We start from the raw sequence: 23,222 nt of genomic DNA, 5'->3' as shown, positions 1-23,222 counted from the left end.
TCCTTTACTTGCTGAGACTTCTTTGATTCCTTAGTCTGCTCTCAGGACATTGGATAACTCTACCTTCCTCCTTCTCTGTGCCCTAGCTTCCTCTTCTTGTAAGAGGACTATGCTGCATGTTTGCATTAGAGCCGTCCCCTGCCTTGTCCTCAGTGAGTCATACAGGTAGAATTTTCCTTAAAGGAAATGCCCTGGTCTGGAGTAGCCCATTTGAGACCAGCTGTGAATGTACTGAATGCCCTTGTAGATATGTATGGTTAGTTTCTTCTCATGTCAAAGCAAGCAGAGTGGGTGGAAGTCTCTTGGGAAGGACCCTGGAATTAGTGTACTAATTAGTAACTAACAATGGGCTCTTCAAACATAGGTTGGAGAGGAGGGTCTAGTCCTGATTTGCACCATTCACCAATTTTTTGCTATAAGTGCTCCTCCCACTGTGGCCAATTTTAAGACACCCAGACATCAACCAGTTTACAAAATTCCCGAAAATTTCAGCCATCAGTTTCACTGGCATTTCCATGAGCCTATTTAACAACCCTGCCCTGCCCTGCCCTGCCCTGTCCTGCCCTGCCCTGCCCTGCCCTGCCCTGGTTCTCCCAGCTTCTCCCCTTGTTCCCACCCTGTAGACTTTGATGCCCCTAAAACTGATTTCAAATCATTCCCATTCTCCTGGGGGGGGGGGTGTCTCTGACCTTGTAAACAGTGGCTGGTCCCATTTGAATTCCAGGTCTTTGGAAATGGCTAGCAAAAGACACCTATTCAGAAATAAACATTCATTCTCCAAACCTGAAAGAAACGCAGACGTGGCTGGATCAGCCCCCACGAGCCACATAAATTTGAGTCATCCTCCCTCTCAAACGAGCTCTGGTCGCTCCCACCCTCTAAGAGTCTCTGAGGGTGTCTCGGGAGATCGGCAAATGACCGATTTTGATTTAATTTTTATTCTGAGCATTCATCTTTATCCCATCAGGGCCTTCCATTGCCTTTCCCCAGTCAAACAGCAAAGTACCTCCCTCATCCTTCTCTAGAATCTCATCTTAGTCAAAGCCTCCATGGATTCTTTCAAGGACACCAGACAATTTACCTAGTGGGCATAGCAGAGTGTACCAGAGCGCTGACATTTCACCCTCGGACGAGCTCTGTTGATGTAGTTGTGTTCTCTTTACGACTGGAGTGCATTCTACAACTCTCATGTTTAATTATAATCCCCTCACTCAGATATTTAAAGTGGGGGGTCTCATATCTTCCTATTTCCCCTGGTTATCAAATCATGCTTACACATTCTAGGCCTTGCGTGTAGTTGTCTTGAAACAAACTACAGAATCCCTTCACCATGCTGGTCAGCTGTCTTCTGAATGTGCCTTCATGTACTTGTTTAATCCCAAGGAAAACAGGATCCTAACCCCCTCGCTGTGCTCTCAGCTCCCTTAAGGCCTCGTCAGACAGCATTCACTAATGTTGGGATTTGCTTGTTTGTTGTTCATGGATACATTACATCTTGGATATATTGAGCTAGCCATCAGCTAATGCACTGATGGCAACCCCTGTATCCCCTGTTCTGCACTCACATTATTGATTGAGTTTTATTTTTAGAAGTGTTCAATTTTAACTTATTAGATGAAAAATAATCTTATTAGTTTTGCCCTATTGTCCAAATCTGTAAGAATCTTTTGGGTCCAAGTTTCTTATCATCTATAAATTTGTCGAACATTTCCTCAGACAGCGGTTAAATCACCAAGAAAAAAATGTTGAGAAAAAAATTGACCAAAATAAGGAAGCATGTAGCCTTTGCCTATAAGCCTCTCCTATGCTGACATCTGTCCTTTAATTGTCATCTGTGGGGATGTAGTTCACAATCCATGCCATTGTCCACCAGACCACATGCAGTGGGAGATGCCTGGCCAAAGTGAATTACACTATATTTTCCAGTTCTGCCATTTTAATAATCTTGGCAAATTTTCCATGTTGTCAGGCATTGCTCTTGTAAGCCCAGACCCTAGTGTGTGGGAGGGACTCTGGACGTGCCTGCAAACATGCCCAAATGCATTAATGGGCAAAGGCCCAGATGAGTGTAAAGGTGAGCACCATTTTAATGGACTGTGCCCTTTCTCTATTGTGAAGTCTAGTACATCTGCCTCACACCTGCTTCGTGTAGTATATCTTTAAAGACCACCAATCCTAAGAAAAAAGAAGCTTCGCCAAGTTAAGGGATAGTAAACAGACAGACAGCTGTCTGCTGGCCTTGAGGTACCAAGCCTCCTGTGCACCGAGTTTGCACATGTATCCCATGGTGGTAGGGGTGTTTCTTTTTGACAAAAAAATAGGACAGAGTATATTAAAACACAGATGCTTTTTTTTCATGGTGTCTCGTTTACCCTCTGCTGTTCATTAATTCATTGATTCAACAAATATTTAATACCTTCTAGTGACAGAATGTAACTGTTATGACCCTTCTTGCATTTTAGAGAGGTGTGGGGAGAGAATAATCAAATAAACATATAGTTTATGGACAGGCTGATGGATATACAGAAAAAAAATAAAGCAAGGGGCAGACGTGGGGAGCTGGGTTTTTTTTTTAAAGGGTGGCACCTAAGCAGAGATATATGTAGAAAAAGGAAGATCTGCCTATGTCCTGGGGACATACACACAGCAATAATGTGATATATTCACAAAATACTTTTTCTTCAATAAAGCAGGGACACAGATCTATTATGAACTCCCAAGCTGTGACATGCCTGATTCCTTCCAAGCATATGCATTCATTTATTTGTTACTCTTTTTCTCATTGAATGTCAGTCATTTTTATTTAAGTGTGGTCAGTTGAGTGCCAGGGGTGGTGAATAAAGCCTTAGAGCCAGAGCCAGAGCCAGAGCCAGAGCCAGAGCCAAAGCCAGAACCAGAGCCAGAGAGTTCTGGCCAAGAACACTGAGATAAGGGCTATCTTGATATCAGGGATAGGTGGATAGAGAATAACACACATGTGTCGATACCATTCTAGGAGTCTACTTAACTAAAAGAAATATAACGTAAAATAATTAAGTTCTGTAATAATGGTTTTCAAAAAATATAGAGATATTGGGCCATTTCTTTACATGAACGTTAAACAGAAAAGTCAGAGTATTATACTGAGAGGAATTGGTATAGTTGGTGTAAAATTGTAGACCTTGGAATACCTTCCAAAACCTATGACATGCTGTGAAAACGATTTTTCTAAGGTTGTTGCTCTAACCAAGAGCAGACATCTGTTCATTGTCTGTAAAAAACTTCATCTTCAAGTGGCCAATAGAAGCCAAATTTGCAGAGACAATCATTTAGCCATTAAAACTACCTGAAGGGTTACCTCTTGACTAGCATGAAAAAGGGATAATTATGACTGTCCAAATGAAAAATATTCAGCCTTTTTTTCCCTGCCTTTTAAAGTTATCTAATCAAATTCGTTACTAACAAAAAGACTCATAAATAGAGGCTGGAGAGATGGCTCGGTGGTTAATAGCACTTGATGTTCTTACAGAGAACCTGAGTTCAGTTCCAGCACCCACGTGGCAGGTCACAACCATCTTTAACTCCAGTTTCAGGAGAGACCCACTGCCATCTTCTGAACTCAAGAGCACTAGGCATGTACATGGTATACATACAGACATACATGCAATCAAACCTCTCATACAAAAAAGACTCATAAACATAATTAAAGCAGTTTATTGTATTATGGTTTGGTTTTTGTTTTTATTTTTCTACTTCTGGGCAAAGATCACAACATTCCTATTAAGAGCCATCTCTTAGGCCAAGACAGAGTAGGCACACCTGTGATTCCAGTATTTGGGAAGTAGAAACAGAAAGATCATACACTCAAGGTGAGCCTCAGAAACATAACAAGTTTTAAGCTAACCTGGGTTCTGGGAGACCCTGTCTCAGTAAAATAAAACAAAATTCTCTGTTCTAAGTGTGCTTGGAATCCATTCCCTGGTTACTACATGTTGTTTTGTTTTGTTTTTTTAAGAACATACTCATTTGAAGAAAATGAAAAGACTGCTTTTACTTTCCACTCTAACAAATGCATAAATGGATACACTTTATTATGTAGCGCTATCTTGCCAACATTCTCCCTCCAGGTCCAGCATAGACCAAGAGAGACCTTTCTCACTCCACCTAATCTGCCTTCCTGTTTCTTCTCTCTGCAGATGACAGCAACTGCCCAGCCACCTTCCAAGGCCCAGGCTGTCCACATCTCAGCACCCTCAGCTACTGCCAGCACACCTGTGCCCAGTGCCCCCATTGATCCCCAAGCCCAGCTGGAGGCTGACAAGCGAGCTGTGTACAGGTAGGGGACTCTCCAGAAAGCCTTAGCTGATATATGAGGATGCAGATCAGAGAGTCCACAATGACAGCCAGCAACAGCTTGGCTGAGCTTTCCCCTCTCTCGTCAATTCGGAATCTGCTTACCCCCAGCCAGTCACTGTGGATTTACTTTAGCTACTGGAAGTATCTGCGACACATATGAGGGTATGGGCAATATTAGCCATGAAGACTCCCTTCCCATCTCAAGTGGGAAGGTGGGCCCTAATGAATGTCAGAAACCCTCAGTTCAGCCAACCAAACCCTCTCCCTGCCCCATTTCTCATTGCCTTCACTCCAGCAAGCTTACTAGTCATCTAGCTGTCCCATCTACAACTTGATAGTCACTAAACTGTGTGTGCATGCAAACAGGAAGAGCTTATTAAAACACAGTCCTAGGCTGCAGGCTCAGACAGGTTGAATCAGTTGGTCAATCAACAGGAAGAGGGGTGTGAATTATCTTTGTCATTGCTCCAGGTAAACTTGGCCCCAGCTGTTCCTTAGGCTACACTCTGATTCATGCTCTTAGCAAGAGGTGTTGTGTGTGATTGTGTGGGTCCTGGTACTTCTCCAAAGTGAGTTTGTTGAGAACAGGCTACTCTGCCCCGTCATCTCATTCTGCCTGCGCCATATAGCCAGGGGCAGCATCCTGAAGGAGAAGGTGGTGAAGCTCGGGAAATACCCATCAGCTTTAAAGAACTCTGGTTCTTGTGTGTGTGGTTGGGAAGAAGTTGTAGTTATCTCAAAACAGACCTGAATGAAATTGTTATTGTTATTTGTTCATGAGGATCCCACAGTACAAAGAAAAGAGGCCCAAGTCTTCACTTGGTGTTGAGGCTGGACTCTGGCTCACATTCACCTGTGCAAGTTCCCATGTTCCCATGCATCAGCAAGTGTAACAGCATACCTGGGAAAAGTATACGTCACAGCTAATTCCCATAACAGGGAATAATGCGCCCAAGACAGGCAAACAGGAAGACAAATGAATAGGAAGACCGATTCCTTCCTTCCCCTACACCCCCAAAGACAATGCCTATATGGTAATGGTGGTAATTAGTGATGTTATTATCATTATCCTCAGCATTATTTTTAGTTACTCAGATAAGCTGATTGCCTCTAATGCCAACACCTAAGCCCTGCAGAAAAATAAAACAGTACCTGGTCGTCCCCTGTGCAAAGAATAAGCCAGGCCCAGCTGCCTGTGGATGCAGGGCTCTGCCCAAAGAACTCTGGAATCTGTTCACAGTAACTGCCATTGATAACTCCCAGGGAGGGCAAACTAGCCTCCCTCAGTGTCCTTTCCTCCCTCCCTCATACTCTCCTATAGGGTCATTACTATTAATATTGCAGGCACTGTGTTAGACTCCTGGGAAAGAGTCAGGTAGGGCCGGGCAGTGGTGGCGCATGCCTTTAATCCCTGGGAGGCAGAGGCAGGCAGACCTCTGAGTTTGAGGCCAGCCTGGTCTACAGAGTGACTTCCAGGACAGAGAAACCCTGTCTCAAAAAACAGAGAGGAGAGAGAGAGAGAGAGAGAGAGAGAGAGAGAGAGAGAGAGAGAGAGAGAGAGAGAGAGAGAGAGAGAGAGAGAAGGGTAGGAAGGTAAACACCAGTACTTGTCACCCCAGGAACCAATAGATATGCAAATAAGAAGGCACCACTGTGTACTCAGAGAAATGGGCAGGTTTCCTTTGGGAGGCAGTGTTTGTGCCTGGTCTTACTGGCTGAGCAAGGGACTCCACCATGTGGAGAAGAACGCAGGCTAGCCCTTTGAGGCAAAACAGAAATTGCTGTGTTATAGGGTCAGGTAGTAGCCAGAGCAGCTTGGTCTGGAAAGAGTGATTACACAGCTGCCTATAAATGAGCCTGGATACCTCATGTAACTGTGAGCCTCTGTGAGCAGCTTGAGAAGGGAGAGGAAAGAAAATGACCTCTGCAAGCTACCCTCATGGCCTGATGGCTCATAGTGCTCAATTTAGACAAATACTAGGTGTTGTTGTTGTTGTTTCGATTCAGGGTTTCTTTGTATAGCCCTGGCTGTCCTGGAAGTCACTCTGTAGACCAGGCTGGCCTTGAACTCAAAAATCTGCCTGCCTCTGCCTCCCAAGTGTTGGGATTACAGGCATGCACCACCACTGCCTAGCTAGACAACTACTATTCCACATGTGCCCCATGGGCCAGCAGCATCACATCGTAGGACTAGATTAGAGCTGATAAGAAAGGCAACATCTTGAAGCCCAACCTCCGGATTCAATATATGAAATTCACATGGTCCTGGGTGACTCATATGCACATTAGAGGGTGTTCTCAGGCATCTCTTCAGACCCTTAGGGGTGGTGTGTGTGGTGAGCATAGATCACAGAGAGTGCCTTTGATTAAGAGGATCTTTGGGCCTAGAGAGTTAAAAGAACTGACTGCTCTTCCAGAGGATGCATGTTTAATTCCCAGCACCCACATGACAGCTCACAACAGTCTTTAACTCCAGTTCCAGTTGATCCAGTGCCCTCTTCTGGCTTTGTGATACACAAGCATGCATTCAGGCAAAACACTTATACACAGACAACAGTACAATGTTTAAAAAGGGTGCTATTTGGGAGAAAGCATGGTGCTTAAGGTGGAGGGCTGAGAAGACTGAGCCCAGTTCATACAAACCCCCAGTTCCCACCTCACCGGTCCTCCTTCCTCTGACCTCTCTCATTATTGCCCCTAGGCCACAAATACAATCACCACTGTGCATCCAGTCATGATATCTGCTAGAAATAAAGTTTCTGGAAATGCAAGCATGGTCCTCCCTCTCACTGAGCCTGAAGGTTTATGATAGACTCAGGAAGCATATTTAAGAGGAGTTAATGAAGCAGCCTATGTAAACCCCTGGCACCATGGCTGATGTAAAGCAGAGCTGCACTCCACAAGAGCATCACAGCAAGATTCCTGGGCTCCAACATAGCATGCCAGGCTCATGCTGTACCCAAGCCAAGCTTTAGGAGAGATGATACACGAGATCAGTCCACAGGAGAGGTGACCCACGAGACTTGTCCACCGTGTCATGTGAAGTATGACTCAGATAGTCCTTCAATTAATGCTTCTTCCAGCTCATCCCCTATCTTCCCCTGGGATAACCCAACAAAAGCATTTGCCCAAGGTGGACTTGTGACCATCTGACCCAATACAGAGACTCCTCGGCAAATGTGGCTGTGTGGCTCCTTGCAGCTAGGTTGGAGCTAACACTTATACCATTACCTAGCTCTCTGGCCCTACTGCCTCTAGGCCCAGAGCCCCCAGAGTTATCTCCTATATTCACACCAAGTATCAGCAGCCCTCTCTGCAGCCATTGCTTGGACACCCAGTCTCCTGTAGGGTCAGTCATTTTAATTAGATTTGCCTGCCTTGGGCAGTTTGGTTGTTCCAAAGCACATTAGGGAGTCCACATTCTATGTCAATAAATGTAACAAGACCCTTCCATTCATATTAGTGCCCAGCACTACTTTTTTGGAAGTCTTCCCTGTGGCCCCTTCCAGGACTATAGATGGGAAAAGATGGGGGAAGCTTCCCCCACCCCTGCCCTGCTGACAGGCAGAGGGACAGTATGACAAAGGGGAGGGAGCCTGCCAGTGCCCCTAAGGTTTTATTTGTGTATAAGGACGTGTTAATGAAATGTATTGGTTCCCTTCTGATCTGGAAGCTGGGGGAAGGGACGAGCAGAGCCCATCTTTAATTGGATCATACCGGTGCATCATCTGGGCTAATCAGCAGAGCAACCAGGAGCTCCGGCTCAGATTAATGATTTCAGTCTAATCCAAGCAGATCCCATGATTAAATGCACATCCCGAGTAATTGTGTTTGTGGCCCAGGAGCAATGATGAGAGGGGATCGGAGGAGGGGAGGCCTGTGGAGTAGGAGGTTTAGGTTTGGATGGTCCTCAGTTTTCTCAGCCCCCACCTCAATTCTGCTGTTTCCTTCCAGGGAAGTTCAAATGTAACTTGGACTGCCACACCCCACCTGCCACGCTGCTGAACAGTGGTCAGGTGTCAGGTGCAGTTAGAGACTGAGGGATTAGGATGCAGAGCTGAGATGGGGCCAAGAGGGTGAGGTTAATCCAGCTTTCACTCCCCTTCCTCCCCCTCCAGACTCCTTCATTCCCCTTTGAAGTGTGTGGGTTCCCATGGAAACCGTGATGTCCTGGGGAGCAGAAGAGTGGCAGGGAGCTAGGCTGGCCAGGTGCGAGGTGGGGAGGAGGACGAGTGGGGGAGGGAGAGTGATTTTGCAGAGCATGCTCAGCTAAGGTACTGGCTGTCTCTCCTATGGCTGCAAGAACCTCTCTGAGAGTTCTGACACACACACCCCTTCCACCCCCCCCCCCCCCCCGTTGGTGCTGAAGTTACCTACGATAAAGAAATGTGGGCTGGAGGTCTGAATATCCAAAAAATAGTAAAGCCAACTATGCTTTGCTTCCCCATTAAAAAACACTAGGGGTCAGCTGCAGAATCGGGTGGAGGATCTCTAACCGTATTTCTTTGTGCCATTACTCGACAAATTAATTGGATTAACATCTGGATTAACATTTCTGTGCCTTCCACTTGCTGGACTGTTAACTCCATGGGGACAGAGTTGGGTTTCTGCCTGTCCTGCTCATTGCTCTGTCCTCAGCAAGTTACACAAGTCAGCCTTAGCAGCATAGGCAAAGAGGGTGCTGAGACAGGCAGTGGTGGTGCACGCCGTTAATCCCAGCACTCAGGAGTCAGAGACAGGCAGATTTCTGAGTTTGAGGCCACCCTGGTTTATAAAGTGAGTTCCAGGACAGCCAGGGCTACACAGAGGAACCCTGTCTTGAAAATCAAAAAAAAAAAAAAAAAAAAAAAGGGTGTTGAATTGCTTGTTGAGGGGATTAATTAAATAGGTTAGACAGTACCCCATAAATACACTGTGGCCCTAGTTTGACATGCTGGCAATTGGTAGGGGATGGGGCAATCGAGGAGCATGTTTCATAACATTTGCCAATTTCTGTTTTGTAAATGTACCTTCCATGATCCACTCAAAACTGCTACTGAGGAGTTGGAAAGAAATACACAGACAGGACTCAGTACAATCCAAATTCGAAGATCCAGGTCACAGGCACACAGTCTCTATTGCTGATAGAGGGAGGGAGATAATCCTGTGTGCAGATTCAGTAGCTTTCAATGGCCTTGCTCATTCTCTCCCCAGTCTGTCCCTTCGGGTCTAACTCTGGGATCTTAACTTGAAATGTTCTCTCTTTAATGACTTAATACTTCAGAAAGTGCTGAGGGTGGAGTAAGAGCTGGATACGTGTGTAAGCGCCATGGTGCTCCACCTGAATGCCAAGGCCAAGAGTTTTCTGCTTTGGGGGTTCTACTCAGTACTGTTTCTCTCTGCTTGTGCAAGCCCACTCTCAGCATCTGCCCTGGTCCAGGAGCCTTTGCTGGCTTACCAGTGAGAGAACTCCTTTATGGCAGTTCCAGAAGCCCTGCTTTAAACCCACTCTTTGTTTTCTTGGTGTGTTTTGCATACTGCACACCGAAGACTTAAGCCAGTCCCCCAGTTCCCATGAACTATTCAGCAGAGAGCCTCAACACTGGTGTGTCCCACCCCCTGAGATCTCATGCTAAGTCCAACTGTCACTCAACAAACCAAGGTGAATTCCTAAAGTGCTATGTATATTACACCCATTCCGGTTGCATCCAGACTGGGTTCCTCTCAAATCTATACCTGTGGGGGAAGGGAGGAAACAGGACAGCAAGTATCTGGGTATCGGTCAGATAACTCCCAGGAGAGCATCCTAAAGGTCACAGAATCCTGAGGCTTGATCCCGACAGTCCTTTTAGCTGGAGGTGCAAATTCAGCTTAGCAACCCATGCTAGGCAGGGGAAGTAGAATAATGTTCTAGAAATAGACGTGGTGATAACTAACTTTGTCACCTTGGGCGAGTTAATCTCTCAGAGCCTCCATTTTCTCAACTGTAAAAAAGAAAACACTAATACCCAGGATAAAGTTACATAACATTAGGTAATGCCCAGTGTAGACAGCAGTGTGTGTTGAGTGGCCTAGAGGGTCTTAAGCGTAGGCCCATCTTGTGTGGCTTTGGCCTACTCAGTCTGAAACACTCAGTGATGTAGGTCTCAGAATTAGGATAGCAGCCTTGGCAGCTGCATAGTACACGCGCTGGCTCCGCAACTGGGCACTCAGTGTTTCTATGTCCCAGCTTCCTCCTCTCTAAATGTGAGTGACCGTAATGCTATATCTTCATCAGGACTGCCATGAGGATTAGATTGCACAGGCAAAGGCTTAGTAAAGAACCTGGGTGGGGGCAGGTGCTGGGGAGAGGCTCAAGAGTAAAGTGCTTGCAGCTGGAGCATGGATATCTGAGTTTGGATCTCTAAAAACAAACAAACAAAACAGGGCAGGGCAAGTGCTTATTTGTAATGGCAGTGATGGGGGTGTTTGGGCAAGCACCCATCTCAAAAAAATAAGGTGGGAATGAAAGCAGAAGACATCTGACATTAACCTCTGGCTCCCTTATGCACGGGCAAGTATGCTCCCACCCACGTGTGCACGCACACACCACATGTGCACACCTGGCTGATGGTAAGCGTTCTCTGTAGGTGTCAGCTGCTGTTGAACGTTTTGGGAAATTGAAGCAAGCAGGGTCATCAGGTCTATGGAGTAAAGGGCAGGGCTCTGGTGATGGAAGCCAGCTCCTAACCAAGTGGTTTTTACAGTGCTACTCAATGAAGCATTTATTCAGTGTACTGTGTGCATGTAGAGCATTATATTAAGTCCTGAAGGCATTGCTCAATGAAGAAATGTGCAGGCAGGTCAGGGGGAGGGAGAGGGAGAGGGGGAGAAGGAAATGGACATAAAGAGTAACTGAAATGTATATTTGGAACATAATAAGGGATCTAAAAAATGTATACAAATATCTGACTTAAGGCATCTGCCCTGTGTGGGAGAGTCAAATTTTCCCAAGGGAGGCAAACCCTGAGAGAGTGGCAGTAAAGTTGCCCTTTTAGGGGCTAGGCTGAGAGATGCTAGGAAGTCAGTGTCCCTAGGATCAGGCTAGACAAGTGGCAGGGGGTACTGTTGTGACTGTCCTCTGCAGCAGCTTCCTGGCCAGCACCCTGGGAACTGCCACTTCCTAACGATGCGTCACTGAGGGAATTTGTCCACCCTGTGACCAAAGAGTGTTCTGGCTACAAGTAAGTGACCCTAGGGCTTAACTCTTTGTCTTCACTGGCACTATACTTGGTCACTTACAGAATGTGTTGGGTAAGGTGGCCTGAGGATAGCATGAGAGAGATGGAGTCACTCCAAGGAAGAATTGGGACCAGAGCTCTGGGCCAAGGCCTCTGAAGTATTAGATACAGGGAACAGATGTTCCAGGCTGTGTCCTTGGCAAGGCTTTGTGAACTAGAAACTTTAGTGACCATTGTATGCTCTCAGGAGCAGCTGGATCTGCTGGCATGGGAAGTAACATCTTAGCTAACGGCTGCCACCAAGGGTTCCAGCCTACTGGGGCCGTTATCTGAGAAGTGATATCATGCTCTTGTTTCTCTAGTTCCAAGGAGAGCCCACTCTATCCCCTTGCCACTGGCATCTGAAGGCTCTTGGCTCAAGCTTAGCTTTTGCACAGGTTATTGGAAGGCCAGAGGATTGCAGCTACCTTGTTCTGGAGCAGTATGTATGCCCAGAGGTGGCAAAGGCTGTGTTTCCACCAATCAGTCCTAGTCTAGGTAGAGCTGCATTGTCCAGAGAATGTGTTCACACCCCACCTGGTCATAACTTACTGATAAGAGATCCAGGAATCTAGAAACCCAAAAACATATCCTCACAAGGTCATGCACTGCTTGGTACACGGAGACCTCAATGACAAGAGTCTACAACTGAGATGCATACTCCACTGTCCCTCCTTACAAAGTCGTCAGTACTGGGTCTCCCCAGTAGTGCAGATGAGGTGGGTGGAGTGGGAGAAGAGCATCCTGGGGCTTTAGGACTTCTGTCTCCAAAGGCTTCTTACCAGTCAGCCAACCCACCCCACTCCTCCATTAACTAGCTGCACTCTGCATTTCTTAGACATTGGTTCATTTTCATGGTCATGTGGAAAGAACATAGACTAAGGCTTCGGGCTTCTAACTCTATCACTGGGCAAAATCACTGACCCTCTTTGGAAAGGGTTTTCTACCCTATAGAGTAGACATCCAAAGAGAAACAGAGGGAGAGAGAAAAAGAGAGAGAGTGTGTGCCTGGCACGTCAAAAAAAAAAAAAAACAACAACATCAATATGATATCTCAACAATGTGGATGCACCCTTGTTCCCACACAGAAATGTTATAAGATGTACTTCTGGACGCCTATCTGATAAAACAAAGATTTCCTGTCTTGGCAAAAGTCTTGATGATTTAGGATACTCGGGGTAGCTTGGCTTTTGACCCCAAGACTCAAGGATTGTGACAGAAAGAGGGGAACAAAGTGATTCAAATTAGCCAGTGAGATGGCTCAGCAGGTAAAGGGTCTTGCTGCCAAGCCTGATGACTTGAGTTTGATCACCAGAACCCACATGGTAGAAAGAGAGAACAAAACCTCAAAGCTGTCCTTTGACCTCCCCATGTGCACCCACACACCTAAATAAATGAATGTAAAAAAAAATCCAAAATTACCACATGGGAAAGATGGAAGAGTTCATTTTTCAGAGTTTGGACATCCAAGTTTATGTTTCAAATCATTTGTTTGTTTGGTAAAATCATTCAACCACCCAGCATATCAGGTTGTTATTTAGTCGAATGGGTGTGTTAAGTGCACAGGGGTAGATTGCAGTAAGTATTTTATAAGAGCGTCTTATAACCCAACAAGTGCCACCAAATACGTGTGGGTGAGGTTCAGTCCCTGCCAGTGACCAAGGCAAAGTGGATCAAGACCCCTTCTCCTCCCCTAACCTGGTAGTCTGCTGCAGTGTGACCTGTTTGTGAACTGGCTGGATTTCAGGTGACCAGGATAAAAGCTCTGACTGCCTCCTCCTCTCCTTAGCTGCCTAATTTCAGGACAAGCTGATTCTTCCCTGTGCTTGTTACCACTGCTCTTCACAATGGGGCTGGGCAGGAGTCTCATGTGAGAGGTTTTTAGATTTTTTGCTCTTATAGACTAGACTTAACATCCACATTGTTGAGATTACATACTGATTTTGTTTTTTGATGTGCCAGGCTCTCTCTCTGTCTCTCTCTTTCTCTTTGTCTCTCTCTTTGTTTCTCTTTCTCTGTCTGTCTCTGTTTCTTTCTGTCTCTGTCTCTTTCTGTCTCTGTCTTCCTGTCTCTCTCTCCCTCTCTCTCTCTCTCTCTCTCTCTGTGTGTGTGCACACGTGTGCATGTACACAAATGTGCATATAGACAGGGATACAGAGAAGACTCTGACATGCCTGGGTCCCACACTCACTGTCCCACCCACCTGGGGGAAGAGAGTTAGGTTGCAGCCCAGGAACCCTAACAGATGCAGCTCCGATTTAGTAACAAGAAAAAGTCCTCTCCAAGGCAACCCAGGCGAGCATACCGCCCACTGGGCAGGACTAAAAATAATCCTGCTTGCTTTCAGCGTCACACCTGAAGTAAAAATACATCCAACCAGGGGCTTCTGGCTCTTCTCCCCACCCTACTCCGCTCTCTCCATCTGGTGCTGTTGAAGTGGGGAGAAGGAGAGGCTGAACACGCACCTTTTTTCACACCCCACCCCAAGACCTTCCACCCCACCCACCCACATACTGCAGCAGAAGCGGGTCCTTTTACAGCAACCATGTCCACAAGCTGTCGGATAGCTAAATCTGACTCTAGCTTGCCCAGTAACGACAGATTCTAAGCCAGAAAGAACTTCAGGCTCTTGCCTCAGAAACCTCATTGCTGTAGTTACATGGCTTGCCTCATTTGAGCCTTCCCATTCATCAGTGGTCAGAGCTTTATTGATCCCCTGCTAGTACTCCTCTCTGTTTCTACATTCACTGGGAATTTAGAAAGTTATCAGGTCACAGACAGCAGTTGTTTAGTATGTTGTAAGGGAGATGGTTCTGTGTACAACAGCTGTGCTTAGTAGGAAGAAATCAATGTCATAGGGAAATAAGGAATTTTTATTTATAGTTTATTATTATTATTATTATTATTATTATTATTATTATTATGGAGCGTTGGCTGGGCTTGGTGGCTCATGACTTTAACCCCAGCATTCAGGGGACTAAGACGTGAATATTACTGGAGTTTGAGGCAAGCCTGAGCTACATCATAAGTTCAAAGTCAGCCTGGGACTCATAACAAAACCTTGTCTCAGTAACGCAAAAGTGACATAGAGAGCAGACAGCATGGCCAAGAAGCTATTGAAACTGCAATCAGAGGGACAGCAGAAAACACTGTGCCCCTGTGTCATGTGACTTGCTTATAGTTTTCCCTCACAAAATTAGAAAGGAGCCATTGGACACTGAGAGCATGATGTTGGGCTGGAGAGATGGCACAGTGGGGTAAAGTGTCTGATGCTCAAGCCCGAGAACCTGAGTTCAGCTGCTCAGTACCCATGTGAAAGTTGGTGTGTCCGTGCGTGACTGTAACACCAGCACTGGGCGAGGGTACAGTGACTGGCAGGTCTCTGGGCTTGCTGGCCAGCCACCCTAGCTGAAACAGTGAGTGCTAAGCTCAGCAAAAGACTGTGTGTCAAAGACAGAGGAAGTCCATCTCTGTCCTCTATGTGTGCATTCAAAAGAGGGAGGGAGGGAGGAAGGAAGGAAGGAAGGAAGGAAGGAAGGAAGGAAGGAAGGAAGGAAGGAAGTTGGTTTTGCATTCTGAAAATAACAAGGCATCTCTCTCCCCTCTCTTTCTGAGTCTCTATTGAAATTAGTACATAGGCTCATTTTCCAGCCAAATGAGTCAGTAGACAGGGGAGACAAATGTATGGAAGTGGATGGTTTCATTGTTGCTTTGCATAAAGGAGTCTATATACCTTCAGGGGACGGGAGATATAAATGAATATTAATTGATAGTTTACTGGGTGTCAAAGACTTTCTTCAGTTAACTATGTATAGGAGGAATTATCTCTGCTATATAAAAGTAGAAACCAAGGCTCAAGACATTCTATAACCTGCCCAAATATCATGCCACTGTCTCCAAAGTCTGTATTTGTTCCGACTTCCCCTGCTTCCTACTGTGACGACTATGAAGGAGCTAGACAATCGATAGAGAAATTCATCGAGTGCTTTCACAGGAGAGACAGTGTGTGGAGTTGGGTTCTGCCAATCATCGGAAGCGCTAGGAGGAGTGCAGGAACAGGGAGCTTAGGTGCAAGAAGTCACTGGAGCCCAGTGAAGAGTCAAAGCCTGGAGCAGTGCCTTCTGGGATATCATCTCTGTGATCCCAATGTTCTCTGGCCTGGGATACTAGCAATAAAGCATCACAATGCCACCCCCTGTTAGAGTTTCCTGGATGGCACACCATGTGCGTGCCTCTGGCAACCATGTGTGTCAATAAGGGTAAGCCGTAGCTTCAATGCCAGCCCCACCCTTAGTGTCCCATCCCAGCAAGCCCTCTGGCCCACAGATTTAGTATCTTCTGGAGCAGGCTGACCCTGTCTGTGACTTTGGTCATGCTACATTGTTTCCACCCAGAAATCTCTGTCACATATTATCCACTCCACCCTCTGGTCATCATCCTGTCCCATCTGGGAAGGGCTCTCACTACCCTGTCCCTTTTGGAGGGAACCCAGGGTTCTGTGTGGAGTGGGCACTGAGCCTGGGCTCCTTCTGCCCACACCTCAGCAGGATGTGTCTGGCCGAGCAAGGGTGCTAGGGCAGTCTGGAGGCTCCATGGATGTTCGTGGGGGTGGATGGGAGGAGGTGGACAGCCTGGTCAGGTGGGCACATACTTGGCTGGACCCATCAGGAGGTCTGTAGCCTGGCCAAGGTCACAAGGAAAGATAGGGCTGAGACACTCAGAAGGGACAGAGGCTTGACTGTGAGTCACAGGATTTATCCCACAGAGCACTGACAGTGATGTCCCAAGCCTGGGACCATCCCTTGGCCCCACTCAATCTGCTGTGGCCCCTGTTTCTGACTGTCTATTCGTGTCAGCACTGTTGCTCTTCATGTTCGTATCCCAGCCTCTCTGAAGCTGTTTGCATTCTTTCCCATCCTGTTTCTACTCTTCCCCTAAGTAGGAAAAAAAAAAAAAGATTTTAATTAAAAACAAAAGAAACAGCACAGCCAAGTTGTCTATGGAGGAAGAAAGGGACCCGGGAATGGACCCAACTGTCTTTTCCTGAATCCTTTCCATAAAGAGACATGTGCTGCAGCCACAGAGGGGAGCAACAAGTCAGACTGAAGCGTGCAGACTGCCAGGAAAGCTGTGGTCTCTGCTCCAGTCTTTGCAAACTTTAAGGAAACTGATCAGCCCGATCTTTGCTAAGAACCTGTCTTGAAGTGGGGGAAGGAAGAGAGCTTAGTGCCAGGCAGTGGTGGCGCACACCTTTAATCCCAGCACTCGGGAGGCAGAGGCAGGCGGATTTCTGAGTTCGAGGCCAGCCTGGTCTACAGAGTGAGTTCCAGGACAGCCAGGGCTAAACAGAGAAACCCTGTCTCGAAAAACTAAAAAAAAAAAAAAAAAAAAGAGCTTAGTGGACTCTCGAAGGCTCTCAGTCACCTCAGTGAGGTAGAGGAACTAACCTCTGGCCCTAAAAAAAGTCTCATGACCTTGGCAAAGAGAGCATTTGAAACCTAGGGTTTGAGGCTTTTGGTTGCTGGGGGGTGTGGTGGGGCCATCTGCAAAGGGCTTCAGCTGGTGTCCTGTCCAAGTCTGATCCATCTGCTTCCCCTGGGAGGCGCAGTCTCACCCAGTTAGCCACACACGAGTCACTCTTGACCAGCCTATTTGGGTGATGTAGAAAACACGAAGGCAGAAGTGTCAGAAGTAATTAAACCAAAGGATGACTTAAACCCCTGTAGAAATCAACACATCCGGTTTAATCACCTTCTTAAGCTAGCACAAGGCTTCAATTCTGTGGAGAGGGTTTCTTTATTTCTTTGGATCGTTAACAGGAGCTGCATACCTTGAGGTTGGTTTTAGTTCGGATGCTCCCGGGGAGAGGTGATGAGGGTGGGGGTGGGCCGGGGGGCGCTCCGAAAAGAGAAAAGGAATAATAAAACGTTATTTGAAACCATCCCTTCTCCCCCTCTCCAGGAGACTAGCCTTGTCTCTCCCGCCCTCCTGCCTCTGTCCGAGCTCCCAGCACCCAGGCGGAGGCACAGTGCTGAATGTGCTAAATTAGGCCATTAGAGAAATTCATTTCTCTTTATTAGTCTGTGTCAAATCCTTTTTATTAGTGGCTGGAAACGACCTCTCTTCTGCAGTAAAATGTCATGCCAGTTCACTCCTTTTATTTGTTCTGCACTGACGAGGCTCAAACTCTCACTGAATTAGTGCGGGGAGATTTATTTCCTCCAAATTTTGAAAGGCTTAAGAGAGATTGGGGTGGTGGGGAGGGGGAGGCGCGGTCAGGAGGGAGGTGCCCTGTGGGGAGCAGAGTTGGGAAGGGATGAGCAGGGAGAAGGTGAGTTTCTGTGGAGGTCAAATGTCCTCTGCTCTCTGGAAATAAAGTCTAATGACTGTCTCTCAAATCTTGTTCGTCTCCTGGCCCTGGGGACTAAGTTCCCAGATTTCTGCTTCAAGCTTCTGATGGGTGTTGATCCACAGACAAATGAACCTGGACAGCAGGGAGAAGGGCTCCTTAAAACCCATGTTTTTGAGCTGGGCATGTAGTTCACTAGTGAAGCACTTGTCTGCTTATGCATGGGAACCTAAGTTGGGTCGACAGCACTAAAAAGCAAATATTCTAGCTAGACAAAATGACATGCTGGAAACCAAGCTCATGTACAGTTTGAGGCCACTTGATTTAAAGCTGCTCTCTCCCTCTCTCTCTCTCTCTCTCTCTCTGTGTGTGTGTGTGTGTGTGTGTGTGTGTGTTCTTTCCCCTATTCCATCCCCGGAGCCATTTCCATGGACCCTTCCATATTTAAGCCTGAAGCAGAAGCTGCTGAAGAGTCCTCAATGGGGCCCAATGGGGAGCTATGGCTTCTTCCCCGCGTATGGCAGGGATCAGGAAGGGTGGCTTAGAAAATAGGGGTCAAGCATTAGGCATGTGAATGCAAAAGGGAGATCTGCAACTGCTCTGGGGACAGCCTTAGAAGCCCAAGGCTGTGGCTGCAGCCTCTTTTAGAGGTTCAATGCAGTCCTTAGCTGTCCCCATGCCAGTAGGAAACTACTTCAATGAGTGATCTGCAGGGTAATGCATGGGATCCACACATAGCCCACTGGCCTGGCAGGGCTCCCAAAGATGGATTCCTGTGTCAGTGGGATGAGGCAGTCACAGGAACCTGTGGAGGAAGGGGATAAGAGAAGGGAGGTGTTGACAGTGCTGCTCAGCTGCCCAGTGCTCAGCCCATGAGGGAAGCAGGAGCCTGGCACAGTCCCATGGACCATAGCCAACACAAAAAGCATAGAAAATATCCCAAAGTGTAGGATGGCTCAGTGAGTTAAGGCATTTACTGCCAAGCCTGACTGGCAACCCGAGTTCAATCCCCAGGGTTTCACACGGTAGATGGAGGGAGTTAGTTCCTGCAAGTTGTCCCGTGACCTCCAATATGTACAGTGTGGCAAGTGCACACCTCCAGTGAACAAACAAACAAATAAATATAGTACACACCCCCAATGAATAGATAGATAAGTAAATAAATGTATAAACAGTGCACATCCCCATAAATAAATAATAATGCATAGTGCAATAGATAAATAAATAAATGTAATGAAAGTTGGAAAGAAAATACTCTCAAATGAAACAAAAGAGCCCCAGATATTCCCCCCACATCCATTCTAAGGAGGCCTGACACCTTCAAGTGGAAGGTTTGTAATACAGATCCATACAATGGCTCTGCAGAAGAGGGCATGTAGTTCCCCAATGTGTTTAACCCTGCCACCTTATGCCCCACCACAACCCCTGCAAACCTTGCTCTGTGGCACTTTCCTGAGCCCACTAAGACGTCATAGCCTGACTTCTGCTACTGTTGGCCACATCTTTTCCACTCCTCTCCTGGTCCCCTCTCACACTATCACAGGTGGCTGTGTCAGCCACCTCAGAGTGCCTTGCTTTCCCTGCTCCTGCTGGGAACACCTCTCCTCAGCTTTTTGCATAGCTGCCCCCTCATCATTCCAAGCTTAACTTAAATGTCACCTCTTCAAAGAGGCCCTCCTTGACCATTCTAAGAAAAGCTGCTTGCTCGTCCCTGCAGGGGCAAGAGTAGGAGCAGAGGAAACCTCTTCCCCTCTCTATGCTTGTAGCTGGAGCATTGAATCCCAACAGGCCCCACCTACCTGCCCCATATGTCACTCATGCTGTGCACACAGAAAACACAACTCTGCACATACACTACATACAGGTAAAGCATACACTAGGCGTGTGGCATACAAAACCCAGCCCCCAGTTGCATGTACACAGCCCCATGTGCATATGTACTGTATGAACACAGCATCCCATGCAAACACAGTGAAACAAACATGCTGGTATAGGACAAACACTTGCTCTATGGAGAGCCTGCACTTAACTCCAGTCTACACCTCCCCCCCCACATCCCCCACCTCTCTATTTGGTTAGCATCTGCCACCGCCCCCCCCAATCCCTCTAGCCAGGGAAGAAGGAATGTGCAGTGACCGAGAGGCTGCTGTGGGCTGGGGCATAGGCTGCACCCCCACCACCTGGCACGATGCTTCGGATTATTAGTTCCTGGTAATTTAGTGCCCTTGTACAGAGTCGATTTGTGCCTTTCATTCCTAATTGATCTAGTGGCTGTTTAAATGGCAGCAGGCATCTGTTGAGAGTAGGAAGGTTCATAAGGCGCAATAATTCATAACGCCGTCTGGAATTTGCCTTTCATGGCCCTCAGCTAAACCACTGCAGGGCTCTGCTTAAATTACAGCCACTGAGGCTTTCTTTGGTATTCCACTCAGGGCCAGGAGAATCTTGCATTAAACTGGGATCAGGTTAGATTAGACCATAATATGCTGCAGTATTGGAGGCTGCAAATGAAGACTTATACTGGAGTTTAACCCCTTCACCTGATGTTCTTTTTGTCTTCATTGTTTTTCCCTGTCAGCTCCTTCCTGGGTACAACAGAGCTTTCTGGCAATTCTGAAATGCACAAGAACAAACCTTAAATATTGGCCCTCTCTCTTGCATACTCTAAGCCCAGTACATAGCCCTGAGGCCGTGGAGTTTATGCATCAGCTCTCTAAACAAGGACCAGCCCATCTTGCACTTGAGTGGAAAGACCTAGGCAGGAAGGATGAGGCTAAGCTCTCCCTGTCTGCTTCTGCCCAGGATTTTTAGGATTCAGGGTAGGACAGACATCAGGGCTTCCCCCAGCCTACTGATGGGTGCTGAACATACTGTGCTGACTAGATGCTTAGCTCTGATCTCGGTGCATCCATTTGGGGGAGGAAGCAATGTCTATTCTTTTCATGTTCTTCAACATGGTGGTCATTAGCCAAATGTGACTATTTAAATTTGAATTAATTAAAATTCAATAAAATCAAAGATTCAACATCTTAGTTGCACTGGCCGTATTTCAAGTGTTCATTGGCCTCAAGTGGCTATTGGTTCCTGTGTTGGATGGTGCAAACTGCGGAACATTTGCATCACTACAGAAAGTTCCATTGGTCGATGCTAGCCAGAGCATTCCTGTGGCAGAATATCAACAGCTAGGTCCAGCACATGATCCTCTTCCTCTCCCATGAAGCGATGCTGCATAGAAAATAAACAAGCAGATGCTGTGGTCTCAGGAGTTAGAGGAGACAGGCCAGGAGATGCAGATGCTTTCTTGGAAGAACAGGAGAGAATTGGAGTTCTCTACATTCCAGAGTCAATAACCTAGGCACACACAGGAGTATGTGCTTCAAAAATAAGTGTGATGTCTGTTCATGTGTGCAAACATGCAACATCCGTGTTCGACAAATGTTTGTGAAGATTCACATACGTCTGTCAGACTCTGGATATTCAGGAGTGGATAGATAGGCTTGATTCCTATTGAAGTCTAGGTCCGTAGGAAGATGATAAAACAAAAACTCAGAGATTTGGGAGACAGTGTGTAGCCAGGGAAGCTTCCAGGAGTTGGTGATCTCTATACTAAGACCCATAAATCTATTTGGTTAAACATTTCTGCTCATCTAGACACACACACACACACGCACACGCACATGCACACACAGTTCTTTGATTCAGTCACCAGCTATTTTTTAAGTGCCTTCTATCAGTACACATGGCAAGATTCTTGAATACGACAATAACTTACACAGAGACTATCTTGGAGAAATAATGATGCAAATAGCAATTTAATTATAGCTGTGCTAAGGATTTGGTGGTAGAAGTGCAGGGAGATGCTGCAAATGCAACTGGAATATCTGACAAAAATCTGCCACAGACATGGGCATATGTGGGTGAGTTTGAGGGTTCATGTATTTCACTCAGTGTATACTTTGTACACATCCATTGCCCTTGGCTGCCTTTAGATTTTATGTTCATGTGTGTGTGTGTGTGTTTCTATAATGAACATATCCAAGACGAAGACAAAGTACTGACCAAGACAGTGCTATGGATCTTAGCTTGCATGTCACCTAGCGCTAACATTCACATTCAAGAATTCTCTAGAGAGTTTCCACATTTCCTTCCCAGACTCATGCTGAGTTTGAAATGAACATCGACCTCTTTGAAAAGTTATAACCTCTCCATTGCCATTTATCTGACCATGGGGAAAAGGTGGGCACTCTTTGGGAGCCTAGGAGTGGGTCCTTCATTCCAGAGATAAAAATGCTGCCACTTTTGCAGACCCTGGGGACCGGGGGCATTCTCAGGGAGTTGGACCTTGGGAAAAGAAGTGATGGGGCAGCTGGACAGGTGGTGTCTCAGCCCCACCAGCAGCCTGGTCTCTGTGTGCGCATGTGTGAGCTCTTGATGTCCCCGCAGGCACCCTCTTTTCCCGCTCCTGACGCTGCTGTTTGAGAAATGTGAACAGGCCACCCAGGGATCAGAGTGCATCACCTCCGCCAGCTTTGATGTGGACATCGAGAACTTTGTCCACCAGCAGGAGCAGGAACACAAACCCTTCTTCAGCGATGACCCAGAACTGGACAATCTGGTAAAGATCCCCCTACCCTCCATCCCGGCTCGAGTCTTCCCTCCCTGTGATCCCATCCCAAATATTATTCTAAAAGTGTTCCCTTCATTAGTTGATTTAACAAGAAGTTGTGAGTGTCCACCACTGTACAGGCACTATGTGTACTGTTTTATGGTTGAGAACAATTCCCAGTATTTTTAACTGAGATTCTAGCTGTGGGCTTTGCTACCAGTGTTTTCTCCATCTCTACCTCTGGTGGCACCAGCATCTGCACATCTGTTACCTTACAGTTTAAGCAAGTGGAGAAAGCCTCCTTTCTAGTGGCCAGGTTGCCAGAGGTAGCTATTCCAAGTTTGCACAGAGAACTGGTGGCTATGTGTTACTGTGGTTGGCAGAAGAGACAGATGTGTGAGGGTAAGAGGCATGTTCAAGGATGTTAATATGGAGAAAGACCTGGTCCTGCTGGATTTAACAAAGGTTCTCCCCTCTTATTGGACACAGTAGATCACACCTCCAAATAGTTTGCTACTCAGATCAGTACTACATCCTGTAAAATACAAATTCCTGGGCTGCGCTGTGGAACTGTGATTTTGTAGATTCAAAGGGGGCCTGTGAATCTACATTCTATATTTCCAAGGCAACTGCCATCATTAGCTTTGGTGGCTGCCATGTTGTATAGGATTCTGAAGTCCTCATCTAGTCTGTG

General features: G+C 46.6%; 1 protein-coding gene across 6 annotated transcripts in view; it reads left to right on the top strand.

Moving 5' to 3' along the window:
• Pknox2 (PBX/knotted 1 homeobox 2) overlaps positions 1–23,222 on the top strand; it is a 259,179-nt gene that overhangs the window by 190,972 nt on the left and 44,985 nt on the right. For all 6 annotated transcript variants that reach the window (XM_029481800.2, XM_085844523.1, XM_021173027.3 and 3 more), the window contains 2 exons: positions 4,176–4,315; positions 22,366–22,537. In XM_029481800.2, coding sequence (XP_029337660.1) covers positions 4,176–4,315; positions 22,366–22,537 — 312 coding nt within the window. The remainder of the gene's footprint in view (positions 1–4,175; positions 4,316–22,365; positions 22,538–23,222) is intronic.

This window comes from Mus caroli, unplaced genomic scaffold (assembly GCF_978045245.1).
Source record: "Mus caroli unplaced genomic scaffold, Mus_caroli_1 scaffold_11, whole genome shotgun sequence".
Classification (NCBI taxonomy): domain Eukaryota; kingdom Metazoa; phylum Chordata; class Mammalia; order Rodentia; family Muridae; genus Mus; species Mus caroli.
This window is presented reverse-complemented; position numbering and strand designations above follow the sequence as displayed.